This window comes from Meleagris gallopavo, chromosome 1, assembly GCF_905368555.1.
Source record: "Meleagris gallopavo chromosome 1, MGAL_WU_HG_1.1, whole genome shotgun sequence".
Classification (NCBI taxonomy): Eukaryota; Metazoa; Chordata; class Aves; order Galliformes; family Phasianidae; genus Meleagris; species Meleagris gallopavo.
Window position 1 is genome coordinate 145,498,239 of NC_139404.1, and position 14,689 is coordinate 145,512,927.

Consider the following 14,689-nt stretch of genomic DNA (forward strand, 5'->3'; position numbering starts at 1 on the left):
AAAACTAGGTAAATAAATATATCAGTGAACAGGATACAATGTAGATTTTTACATTAAAATTTGCGTATGCATATAGTGTATCTCCATGCATTTTAAGATTTTTATTTCTCTATCTGCTTCCTTGAAACTCAAAAAAAAAAAAAAAAAAAAAGTTATTGTGATGAAATTCAGTTTTAAAAATGCAGAGACTGCTGAATTCCTAAGTAAGCCATTGTCAGCTGGCTCATAATCATCTTTCCTGTGTCAGGATCACTGATGCATTAATTGCTTATCTAAGTTTTCAGCAGATCATGAGTCACTCTGAAAATAAATAAATAAATAAATAAATAAATATTAATGAGCCACTTTCAACAGAATTCCTATCCTCTTCCTATGGAAGCTGAAAGACTTTATTTATTACATGTCAGATTCAGCCTAATGCATGGGCAAATCTGAACTACACTGAAGCCATACTCAGCAGATCAGTACTGACCAACTAGATCACTGTGTTTCAAGGGATCAGTGCCTCAGAGTCTTACTGACTGAATTACAAATGAAAGAGAGAAAAGACTGATCAACTATAATACAGAAATTAAGTTAGGGATGCCACAAGGGTGGCATAGTCAAAATATGTGTATTTGATGCAAACAGTGAAAGATGAATTTTTTAGATATTAAGGTTTGGAAATAATTCTATATAAGAAGATCTTACTGGAACAGAATTCAACAGATGATCTTCAAACAAATATATTGGCACAAAATAAGAAAATTTAATATTCCTTGTGTCTACTAGAGAAAAGGGAGAAGGAAAGCATTAAATTTTCAGGTATATCAAAATAAAGCATCTTGGTTAGGATCAATCAAAACAGTGGGTGTATAACTCTTCACCCATTTAATTTTTCATTAAAATTGAATGAAATATATTATTTTGGAGAAGGAATCTTCCATTTTGAAAACACAAGTGTCTTATGAGTCATTACATCTGGGGCTATTATAGTGCATTATTCAAAATTCAAATCTAAAGCTTAAGAGGGGAGCTCTTTTCATACCAAGTGACCCAGTATGAAGAGCAAGAAAGATGACCTTTAAGCTTTGAGTATTCACTTGCTTTTCCTAGCTTGAACCTGAAAACTGTAGTGTAAGAGATAAATAATCTGAAGAGGAACAGGGACTATCCCTAAAAAGCACATGTAGCCCCGGAATTAGACAGACATTAGTGAGCCACCTTTGAGTCAAAATGTTAGTGAAAAATCTTTTCAAAATTCACAGTTTCTCTTAATACAGTTCAGCAGCATGAGGTTCTGGCTAAAGTAGCTGTCTTGTATAAAGTAGATGAAATGGGAAATTCCTAGGAGAGGACAATATCCCTATTAGTCACTGACTGCAAGCAGGATGAAAAACCCATTTTAACAGATTGCAGGTCTTACCACAATAAGAAATGAAGAATTCTCTGTTATACTAGGTCAAGTTGTTTCACAGTTTGTATCAGCTGCTTAGCAGAAGAGGCTGTTTCCTCTTCAGCTAATCAAGTAAGGAGGAAAGTTGTGGTACTCCTTTAAGTATGATTGACACGTCAGATGACACCAGACCCTAGAGGAGTACAGGAATAAACAGATCTGCATTTCCTCCAAAAAGAGCATGTCACTGCCAGCGACATCTGCATGCAAAAATACAGAGTACTTCTAAACTAAAAGGGTGAAGGAATTAAAGTTTCCATTTGATTGTAAAACAAAATTTTCTTTTAGCAAAATTTTGAAAATGCTGTGGCTTGATGAGAAAAAATATCAACATTACTTCAAATATTTAGAAAACTCTGGTTAAACTTCTTTCATTTTGAAAATTCTTTACTATAGATAATTTCAAAATGTTGAAATCTCTACTTGATGCCAAACTCATGAATAGATAATGTGAAATAAGAAGTTCATGTGTATTATTAAAATACATTAAAATGCAGTGTTGGAAAAATACATTGTTGAATAAAGCTGAATTTGGATACAAACATATAAATTGCTATAAAAATGGCCAAACAAGTATTAGTTTTTACTGAGACTTTTTTTGGTGGCATGCATGCAGCAAACATTGCTAACAACAGCTTCTTACCTGCTCAGTTAATTCTTGCCCATTGACATGAGCTTGCATGAGAGCATCATTAACAAGTGAGTGAAAGTTTAGAAGCACATGCTCAATGTCGTATGTTCCATGCATAGCACTTGAGAGCTCTTCCAAGGACGGAATATATTCCTGCCAGTGAAGGTCAACTTCTGCCATGTAGGCTAAGCAGCCTCGTATGACATTGAGGCAGTAGCCCATACAGGGCTTACTCAAAATCAGCCCTTGGCAATGGGGACAGTATTGCATTCTCAGTAACGCTCTGCTGCAGTCTTTAGAGAAATGCAGATGGTCTGTTGTATTGATTACTTCAATCCCCAAATTCAGAGCCTGCAGGAAATTCCAGCTGGGTAATAGTGATCTTCCCATTTGTCCTATGACTTTATTGGGAATGTTACCAAAGGGCCTGATATCTCTTCTTGCCATTTGGAGGCATTGTGCGTATTCCAGTGTAACATCAGTCAGACCGGGGTTAATCACGTGATTATAGACCACTGGGAATAAGGTGTCAAAAAATCTGTTGACAAATTCCTCTGTCCTGATGTCTGTGCCAAATACAAAGAGTGCAACGTCTGTGAAAAACTCCTGAACACGTGTAGTAGCCTCAACAGCCATGTTTTTATATGCATTGCAGAAAAGTGTGCTTGTGTAATTCTCAGACAGTTTGATGAGCATTACAAAGGTTTCTGTAATTAAAAAAAAAAAAAGGTTTAAATAATCAGAAATTAGCATAAGAACTTAAAGCAATCACACAAGGATTGTTTTACTTTTTACTTTTCGTTTATCCTGAAGGCATTTTTGCAAAGACGCTGACTTAGAATTTATGAGGAGATAAACTACACACAAACTGTGAAAACTACATTTTCTATTTAGACAAACAACTTACAAGTAATATTACAAAAGAATAACAATCCATCTGTTTTCTTGGAAGAATAAATTATTAATTAAGTAGAGTCTAAACAATTATAAAAGGAAATCAGTTGTAAGCTGTGTTAGTAAGCTGCTAAATACAATGAAGCATTACTGTAACTGTCTACATATATACATATATATATAGATCTCCCAACCCATAACACATTCTGCAACTTGCAATGAAACTGAAATGCTTTTAGTCATTCTCCTTCAAATCATATCTCTATCCCTAAAAGGACGGGCAAAAGTAACATTAAACAATAGAAACAACTCTTCCATTCCATTAAAACTTAACTTTTTAAAGATAAAAGAGCTCATCCTCTTGATGAAAGAAGAAAGGAGATGTACTAAGCACACATGAGAACATATTTTTAAATAATGCTGATTAGTCTGGCAATTACTATTGTAGAAGTGATGGAAGATGCAGAATTGCTCTCAAAGCCTCAATATCACAACAGGCTGTAAGTTTCTTTCATTCATTTGAAACTGAAGTAGCTATCTTTGTATTAACATTTTGCATTAATGAATTTCCCTTCAGAAGCAATATATGACAGAAGACAAAAATGATAGACTGGGGTAGGAGGAAAGGGGCATGAGATGCACTGCTATAAAGGGACCAGTGTTTTAAGAGGGACTATAGCCTGCTCTTCAAGGGAAAATGACACACGTGGTATCCTGGACACATTTACAAGTTCTCATCTATTTCTATATTTTCAGTATTTTAACTGGAACTCTGCAAAGAAATAAAGTTGAGGAAAAGCATTAATTACAACCAGTAGTGTGCAAACAGTGATGTTAAAAACAGGAAGAGTCAAGCAGCATCAAAATATGTCAGGTCATTATTAAAGCAATGTGAATTCTGATGCAAAGGATAGCAGAACATCCAGAGTAACTTTATTCTAATGACCAAGATTTGCTATCACTTCTTTAATATGCATCTATACATAAGAATAAATGTCTTATATTCCAACAAAAAGCTTGTTCCAGTCTATGAAATAACACTGGCTCCAGAAGGTTTCAAGTGCAGTTTTTGAGAAAAGATCACACGGATCACAGAGAGGACATATTATTTAACTAATATGCTTAAAATTTTTATGCATTGTTTCCTCTAATAAAAATGATATACATACTTCTAATTCAGAGTAAGAGTATGTCATTGACTCTATTGTTCTGATATCTATTATCTGTTAACTCTGTTTCAGAATTCACATCACCCTCAAAAAGGTGGAAGGATTTTGCTAAGTCTTTTTCATTCCTCTAACATGTGCATGAATAAAGAACAACGTAGTGACTGCCAACAGTAATGCAGCAGATGAAAGTTTACTTGGCGCAGGGGGAAAGCGTATCCAATTTGTCATCAATTTCACTATCATGACACACATGTATGAGTCTCGCTCATAAAGTGAAATTCTCTACAAGCATTTATACATGATAAATACTATAGAAAAACTTTGATCTAATTCCTCAAAGTTAGGACTCAAATTCCTTAAACCTAGGACTCTACATCCAAGGATCCCACTGTTATGGTTTTATGATTTTTGCTTATTGGTATTCCACATCATAACATTATGTACTGGGAATTAAAGAGTTAATGCTCCAGTTCTGGGTACCTGTCCCAAAAGAGAAGAACTACGGCTCCCAGAGGACTTCACATTCAGAGATATAACCTCTAGCAAGGTCACCTGACCTCTCTTTTCCCCTTTTCAATCATCAGGCTCTCCTGCTGCTCACTCCAGTCGGACGTCTGGCCTCAGTATCAGAGTAAGGCCTTTTGGCTTTTGGACACTCTTTCTCTCATTGTATTTGATTTATTAGTTTCAATTCTAATTATATTGTAGTATACTGTATTATAGTGTGTTTATAGTTTATAGTTTATTTTGCATTCCAATATCTTATTTAGTAAATTTGTTTCTCCTCAGATCGTTGCTGCTGTTTTGTTTTGGGGCCCATCTCTCTATCCTTTTTTCCCTTATTCTCCTTTTTGGAGGCGCGGATCTGTGGATCCCTCAGCCCCACTAGTCACGGAACCAGGCCAAATCAGCTTGTAAACCGTTGACACCCACATACGCACTCAACCTATTCAACAGAGGAATTCAAAGCATCCGATTGGTCATGTGGAAATGTTGGCTGACTAATTTGGAGATACATTGATCAAAATGATCACCTAAAAGCAACTGGACTGAGGATCACCACCAGAAGGTAGTTTGGGCTCACATGTTGGCACATATATACAGACAGCTCTACATATCCTACTGCAGTAATGACCCACGTTTAATGGCTGAAACTAGAAATGCAAAGAGAGGACAGACCTAACAGAGATTTGCCAGAGTCGGCTGAAGAGTGGTCTGTACCAGTTTCAATGTTAGACACCTTTTATCTGCCTTTCCAGTAGGACATGGGTATGCTGGAGGTATAGTGCTACTTCTGACAGTTTCACATGGATATTGCTCATAAATTGGTAATAGATGGCTATGTCTAGACAACTGAACTAAATTTCAGATATCTGGTTATCACCAAATTAATAACCTTTTATTTAAAAGCGTGGAGTGGACAGAGAAACATCTAAGTCAATTTTATTCTTCTTTTAGATAGTTTAAAATAATAAAGTACAAGGAATATTTAAGACTCCTATGAAAACATCTATATTTGTAACTGTAGATCCAGTCTTTAACACAAATTTTGCAAATGCTTCAGATGAAATTTATTGAAGAAAGTAATATTAGTTAAATAATGATGTTATAATAATCTCTGAATGACAGCAATAAGAGTTTTATTATCTTTTTCAATTTTTTATTATTATTTCTTCACAGATGAAAATCATAAAATATATGATCTAAAATGTCTGCTACAATCCATGGCTGCAATATCCTATCCTACTACTAAGAGCACAAATATTAGATATAAAAAGAAATTATGCTACATACATAGATAATCAATATATTTTCCAATGTAATTGAACCAATAACAAATGTTGAAGATTGAATTACATTCCTAGTCCCCCAGCAACCTACAGATGAATGGGTACAATAATCAGCTGCATAATTTGCTTTTTTCTTTTTTTTTTTTTTTGGCTGTATCTGTGCTTTTCTAGGAAGAATATGATAATATTTGCCACTTGTGCTCACAATACTTCAACATGCTTTTAAATGTCATTTTAGGACTTTATTTTTTTTTCCCCCCAGTTTGTTACTTGGGATTATTCTATTGGCATGTGTCCTGCTTTATAACTGCTAGAACTATTCCAGAGGTTTGTTTTGTTCTCCATCTGCTTGAAAAGTAACAGTGTAAACCAGACCTACATTTACTTAAAACGTTGAACAGTTCCTTGTGAACATTTACAATGGCAAACGATATCACTTACAACACCATCAGAGACTTCAATGACTATCAAGTTATGCTGATTCTATGTCGCATGCATAGCATAGATTTAAAATTGTGTTTCTGTATGTCTATTGGCCAAGGTTAACATCATCATCTATCTAGTATCTTAATACTGAACCATAAAAAAAAAGTGGTAAGTTTTCGATCTATATAAAACTAATACATATAAAAGACATCTTAAATATAACCAAGATGACTCAGGCAAGCTCTTTTCACTGTTATTAAATGCTCACTTGTTTTTAACTGCTTCTTTAATTCACAGGCACACAGATGCTCAGTGACTCTTACCTCCATTCTCCATGAGAGCTTTATCATAACCACAATACAGTATCCTATGGATACCTTCTGCAGCATTACTGTGTTGTAATGTCTACTGTTTACCATGGGTAATATGCATTTTTTTTTTTTTTTGCTAAAGTTAATATGATTTGTGCATTCCTAAATCAAAATCACAACTGTCAATACATCAACTCATTAGTTTTTGAAAGAACAGTATTATCTCTCTTCCTAATTTAGTTAACAAACATAAAAACATAAGACTAGAGAAAAAAAAAGTAGATGAACACTTTTTACTTTTACATGCTACATTTATTCAGTGGATTCTTCTACCTGTATATGTTTGTTTTGTTTTGTTTTTGATAATAGCATATTTAACAAAGTGATCATAAAGTGATGTAAAATAACTATCAGACTAAAAGGGCTTTTTTAAAAAATAATAGTATCTATCATTCACTTCCTTCAGCATTTCTGTTCCTGAGAGACATAGATAATTCTAAACTATAAAGAACAATAAAACCAGTAGATTAGTGGCTTTCAAAGAAAACAGAATTATACATTTGCCTCATTTACTATTACAATGCAAAGTGAGAAAAAAAATCTGTTTTTTTTTATTCCTGGATACTGATCTAGCAAAAGGATCATTCTCCCTGCGCTTAATAGGGGAGCTACTGCATTTCTTTTATCCTGCATTTGGTAGAATGGCCCTGGCCAAGGAGAAATCCCAGTTCATTTTTCAGTCTAGCTATCTGGCCTCATGACATCACTGAACAAGAAATCAAATCCAGGATTTCTGGTAGTAAATGAATGTTGTCAAGATGACATCTACTACTCAAAATTCCTTTAATCAACTATTAAGATTTTGCATGAGTTTATCTCATAAATTACTACCAGATGTTTGTTGGCAAAATGCTTTTTAATGACTATTAATGTTTAATTAGAGCTCATGTAGTAGTGCCAAGAACAGTAGATGTTAAATTTAAATGTAAATCAATAATGTTTACTGTAGAATGAATAATTATGCAACTAAGGGTTTGTGTAATTATTCCCTTGAGCTTTATATCTTAATGCTTTTTAATCTTCACCAAATCCCACCCAAATATACAAGAAGAAAATCTTTTTTCTTCTTTTTTTTTTTTTTTTAATGCTACATGTTTTACATTTAGAGAGACCATGGTATACAGCACATTATCTATTATCTATATATAGTATATATACTATATATACTATATATAGTAAATATCAGTTTCACTGGAGGTGTTCACAGCCTTTCACCCTCTCTGTAGATTCTCTGCTAAGACACGTTTTGCAAGTTTTGCTGCAGCCCTGACATTTTATATATTCTCAAGGCATGTAATGATTTCCAAGAAGGAGCTGGAGATAAGAACTACTGTGAATATGTCTCTTCCAAACTATAGTCCCACTGCGATTTCCACTCCATTATGTGATTCTGCTCCATCATGCAATGTGACAAGGGGTACACATATCTTGCATGACTCAAAATGGAGTGGTTATCGTCGTATCCCCTTTTCAACTGTCTAACCTAGCTTATGAGAGCTGGAATCAATCTTGCTAAATAATGAAACCACATAGAAACAGAAGGCCAGGAAAAATGTGAAATGTCCTCTAATACAAAGTTGGAACATAGGACAAGTACAATTGTATCTATAGTCTTATTTTTCAACATATTTAACCTATTCTTAAAATAAAGAAAAAGCTCAGGGAGGCCACAATCTCCAGGAAGACTGTTCCACTGCTTCACATCCTCTTGTATATTCACACCAATGTAAATAAATTATTTACTTCTCCCTCCATGTAAGTATCTCAGATTAGACCTTCTCCACCTCGTTGCAAACACCACCTAAGTTCCACAGCAGATGTCTGCATCTCAGTTAACCAGTAGAGAGGAACAGGCATGATTCATCTGAACTAGTTTAGGTGTCCACATGGAAATAAGACAAATCACGCTCCTTCTCTAATTATAGAGAGAGAGTGATTAATTTGGAGAACATACGTGAAGTCAGGTGATTACTTAACACTTAAAGATATTACTTAACATCTCTGCTTATCATATACTCCCTGTTTGGTTCCCTGACATAGAAGGAAATTATATTAGTTTGGCCCCAGCTTGTCCCTAGTGAACAGTGTTTCACTGCTTCTTCTCAATTTGGTATCTTTTTGTGTTTGGCTTCTGAATATTTCAGCCTGGAATTAAACTAAATAGTGTAAAATGCCCACTTTTCTGTTTAACAAACAAACAATTGCCCTTTTCAACCTTTCTCTACCTCTACACATCCAAAGACAATTACTCATGTACATGACAGAGTGTATTTGACAAATGAAAATCCTTTACATCCTGACAGTGCTGCCTCATAACTATGCAAAGAAGTCTTTCAGCTATGTGGTAACATCTGGGCTTTAGCAGAATTAAATATTTGCAGTAGAATCTGGCAGGACACATGAGAACATTTTGCTCTTCTGCATTTTTTGATGACTCTGTATGAGAATATGATTTATAAAATCACAATCCTAGAGTAATGGATACTATGATGTCAGTTATTAATACCTAATTTATCTTTGTAGTACAAAGTGTAAGGCATACTACTGTGCCTTCCAATTTATATAGTTCATAAATGAGTTTGAATGAATGGATGCCAATACTGATGAAAGCAGTGAAATTTACAAGGACAACTGCCAAACTCAAAACCCACAACGGAGAGGGCAGTAAAAGATCACATCACCTTATCAGACCTCTCATACAAGCTCACAGGGTTGTGATTCATCTCAGCTACCACCTCAGCTAAATACTATGTCCTCTTTTTTTTCCAACAGTGGAAATAATAGGAATGTTTAAACTGTGATTCATCTTACTTTAGGTGTTTATGAGAAGTTGAATCATACCTCTATCAATTTACTACAGAGATTGCTGAGGGTGTCAAGCCCAGCAATCCACTGTTATTATAGTAATCATCATTAGTCTTATTATTTCTCTTGTAGACCAAGGTTATCTTGATTACATATTTACTTGTAACTTCTATACTATTGACATATCTACTTCTGTCTTCTACATTATTTTTACAATTTCTTTAGGATTAGCCTATAGTATCTACATCTGAACTTCCACTGAGCAAAACCAGATTAAACTGTTTCTTCCAGATATCTGTCTGTCCAGAGACTTTCCTGTAATTAGATCTGTTTTAAAATTTTATTATATTCATCTAATATCAACTGCCTCAATGCAATCTGTAACACTGAATGCATTTCTTGTGAAGGTAATGAACTTTCAAAGAAAATGCATCTTGTACAAAAGATGCTGAACAATATGCCTCAGTAAGTTGAAAGTCATGTCTCATTTCATTATGAAGGCTACACTGAGTTTAATGTTGGCCAAAGTGATACACTTCTAAATGTACATATTTAACATACATGTTCCTCCAGTAAAAGAGGCAATTTCAAAAAAAATATTATTGAATCATCAACTAAATTCTATTATCTTCTGTGTCTCTGTCAAACTATTTTGATTCTGCATTAATAACCAAAACACAAGATGAAAAAGAGTGCTGGACATAACGAAAACTGTTTTTTGCTTTGCATACAAATGAGTTTTAGTACTATTTGACTATCAGTGACTCAACAAGCAGAGACTCTCATATTTTCAATCACTCTTCATATGTAAACTCTGTCATGAAAATGTGGTCTCATTTATCAGTCTCCCTTCTTTTCATTCTCACCTTTGAACATGACTCTTTTTCATAATGTAAACGCCAACACTTGAATGCTAAAACATCCAGAAATAAGCCAGAATTCCAAAATTCACTGACAGCAATTGCAAAAAATACATGCAGAATCTCTCTGTCTGAAAAAATGTAATTTTCTAAGATACTTAAAGAAAGGTGATTTATTTGTAACATTAAATTAGACTCCACTTCCAATATTTTGCACATTTCTAAAGCTTCCCACCAGTAATGAGTAATAAGCCCACTGCATTAAAGCGGTATAAGGAGAGAATTTGGCTGCAGGACTCACAACTAAAGCTTAATCCCAGACAAGTTTCAGGTCACCTCTATTAATTATTTCCAAGATAACCTGCGTGATTCTACAGGCTCTACAGAGGCCACTCCTAAAACACAGTGTGGATGTAACTGTAAGTTTTGGCATACTCCAGAGTTTTCCAGAAAGCTCTCCATCCCCTTGTGATGGTGCACTCCTTACTTCCCCACCCACCCTGGTCATTATGCCTAAGGCTTAGTGCATACAACAAGGTGCAGAAGACCTTGTCACTGGGACTAATAACAATCAGGTTTTCACTAGACAGTTAACAGCCACCATATTTTCTAAAACTGTGTGCTCAGAAAACTGATAACAGACACCTAGTTCAACAGATCCATTTCTAATTTGTACGACTGTGAGTGGATTATCTTACCTTATAAACAGCAAGCAAAGCAGGAACCTCTCTGAGAGTTCCTTTTGCAAGCAGCTGGCCATACACCAGAATCTCCCCTTGGTTAGGGACACCCCTCAAGGTTATTTAACACCTCTGCAGAGATTCACCTGGGATTGTTAACACCTTGCCGACAGACCCTCAGTAAGTTGTATGTTGTTTTTAACCTATACTACCTTCTTAAGCTTTGATCTCAGATTCATTGTGCACCCCTCACCCTCTGCGTAGCATATATGCAAGGATATCTAGCCATTTTGAATCCTGTTAAGCTGCTGTCATCATTGTTGAAATTACCACATTTTATATCAATAAATATCTTTCTGCCTTTCTCTTAAAAGTGAAGCGTGCAGTGTTTTTGTCTCCATCCACAACATTCCCATATCCTCCTGACATTGCTTGACAAAGAGGTGCATGGTGGAAAAGCAGTAAAAGTTGTGCCCTCTACTAAACATACAGAGTGGCAACCCTGTTCTCCAATCAATTTAGCAGACACCTTTTAACCATCACCTAAATCCAGTTTCACAAGAAGATTATGTATTACACTATTTCCAGAGCTGGCCACTTTCCTACAAGTGACAAAATGGCTATGACCATAACTCCTTAGCAGAGTACATTACAGAGAAAAAGAACTAGAGAAAAAGACAAAAACAGAGAACACACATCTCTTTTGACCATCCAAAGAAAGAAAACTTACATTTCGGTTTCAACAGTATATTTCTTGTATAAGAAAGGCATATCATTTCAATCTTCTTTAATCCTAAGGGATGAGTGATAATTGCAGCTCTTGAACACAGGAATGTTGTTCTGAGCTAAGGGCATTCAAAAGATGTAAAAATTTTCTCCATGTCCATGAAAATAATCTCTCTAGAAAACTGCATATTGCCTTTTTATCTAGTGTATGCAAAGAACACATTTCCAAATTAGCAAAAAAATATACAGTGAAAAGAAGAGATAGTTGAACAGCCAGGGAACTTCTCAGTAGCCTGAGATACTTAGACATGCTCTGCTATTCTATTCTGGGACCAGAAGTTCATATCACAAGTTTGTGCATATTAAATGTTACAGCAATTTTCAGTTGTGAAAAAAATATCCTTCCTTACTTTTTTTTCAGATTACATTTATGGCAGAGGTACAGGAACATCTTGCTCTTTCTCAAGGCACTGCGTACTGCTACCAGTGATTTAAGAAGAACTCCCAAACCAGTGACAACTGCTGGAGGACTCTCCTTGAGGAAACAAAATGGCATTAGAAGGGATTCCTTTCTCCTTCTCATATCCTGCCTATGAAGGGAGGGAGGAAGGGATAACCAGATCTGCAAATCTCCCCACATAGATTAAGGTGAAATGACATTCAAGGTCCATACATTAAAAAAAAAAAAAAGAAAAAAAAAAAAGAAACACCCACCAACCCAACTAGTTATCCTATGTGCATTGGCCTTCCGACAATTATATCTACTGAAGTTGTGTGGTTTTAGAGGACATTCAAGTAAGTTTTGCATTACTTGAAAACTTTAAGAGAGAGAGAGAGAAAGGAAAAGAAAAGAAATCACCAATCCTTTTTCCAGCATCAGGCATGCCAATAGAGATGTTTGGTGTAGCACAGAACAAAGAAAGAAAGCAGAAGTGAGAAGGATCACATCCCTCACCCCTTCAGACCCTATTTATAATATCAAAGCAAAAACGGAAAGGATGACCCCACCAAACCCTATTGATACCTGTAATTGGCTCCAAGTTTGGGAATTGGTTGACACCAGCCAAATAAAAGCAGGTGACACCAGGCCTCCTCCATGACTTGACTGTTTCTTGGTCATTGTTCTGGACTTGTCCAGGAGTGGTTGAGAAAGATGAATTAAGGGACGGGACACCCAGCTCCACCCTTGCTTTAATTATCCGGGCAATTGTCTGGTGTTGCTTGGGCTCATGATAATAGTCATCTGGGGCTTGTCCCTTACATTCCTCTTGCTTGCAGAACAACTAGTACAGCATAAGCAACAATCATTAGTCACTTAGGAACCATAGAAGAAAGTACCGCTGCAAGAACCATCATGAAAAAACTGGAAAAATGGGACTTAGATAAATTCCATTTACCTGAGAAAAGATGACACCCATAACTATTCTTCTTGTGAAAAACTACACCATAACATAAACTATTACATTGAACAGATACAGGGCTGTGAACACTCATATTATACTCATATATCTTCACAGACAGCACATACAAAGAAGGAGTTAGAGGAATAATGAAAAACGGTAGAATCTATTCTAAAATAAATATATGTATTTTTTTTCTCTCTCTTACAATTGCATGGAATGAATTATGCTTCTTGGTCCATACTGGTTTTCATTTTTCAAAATTAACAATAAATAGCAACACAGTTTAAAAAGGTAAAGCTATGACTTTATGTCTTTTAATTGTTGATGCAGGACTTTATTTCATGCCACATTAATACCTTCCTGCTACAATCATGTCAAATCTATAGCCTTCAGTGATTAAAATGAAACAAAGAAAAAATGATTATTTTTTTTTAATTTCTCTTGGATAGCTCAGTTTATATAGCTATATGTAGGACAATTCTGCAATGAGAATCAGCCACTAATGATGTTCTGGGATAGATTTAAAAAAGAAAAAAAAACAACAACAGTAAAACAATATTTTGTCCTTTCAATACATTTTAAAATAGTAATTTTAGCACCATGACTGTGAAGAAATTTCTACTGAAGTGTCAGTTTTGTTTTGTTTTCAAAGTATAACGCAAGATTCATTTCACATTAGCCATCTAGAAGTGGAGTACTTTGTATACCCTACTAAGTCAGTGAGTTCAGACAGACTCCTCATATTTTATCTCTGAAGCAAATTTAGCAATACTGATTAATTAAATAAATGCTTTAACCGTGCAAGTCATAGTTTCCAATCAGACAGGCAACTCTGAAGGACAATTCATCCTGATTATGGCAGCCAAACACCTCAGGATGGAATGAATTGCACTTGATTTGCTTTTATTTCTTCATGAACTATGCTGAGACTAAATGTGGTGATAGATTAGATAGTCCTTTATCTACTTTGTAGTTAGCTAAAATTAGAAAAGATTAATCCTACTCATAGTCTGCAAATTCAATCAGGTTTAGTGCTAAGTAAATTTAGTACCTAGTTTACCCACCTCATGGGTCTTCAATCGCCACAAATATATTTTCTTTGAATAAGTGTGGGGGGGAAAAAAAAGATTCTCCATTATTTGGGAATCTTTGGCTGTTAAATTAATTTTTCAAGGGCGTTCAAGTGCAGATGACTAATGCAGTTACGAAACATAATTTTACCTCCTACCTGATTATGTGCTAACTCCTGATGAAGCCCAAAAGATCTAACCAATTACATAAATTAATTACTTCCAGCAAAGATTTCTCAAACTTCAGGAATCACAAGGGAGGAAAAAAAAAAAAAAAACTGGCAAAATCTCCTCCTACTTGTGCAGTGATTTTGTCTAGCATAAATAAGTATGCTGCTGTTGATGATGCATTCAGTCAAACCATGAAACACTGCATTCAAGACTGTGCAGAGGGTGCTCTTACTTAGATCCTATTAAATGCATCCAACT

General features: G+C 35.1%; 1 protein-coding gene across 1 annotated transcript in view; it reads right to left on the bottom strand.

Annotated features, from left to right (window-relative positions):
- The window catches only part of GPC5 (glypican 5), a 657,195-nt gene that overhangs the window by 547,575 nt on the left and 94,931 nt on the right, over positions 1–14,689 (bottom strand). The window contains exon 5 of the mRNA XM_085226445.1: positions 2,079–2,773. Coding sequence (XP_085082571.1) covers positions 2,079–2,773 — 695 coding nt within the window. The remainder of the gene's footprint in view (positions 1–2,078; positions 2,774–14,689) is intronic.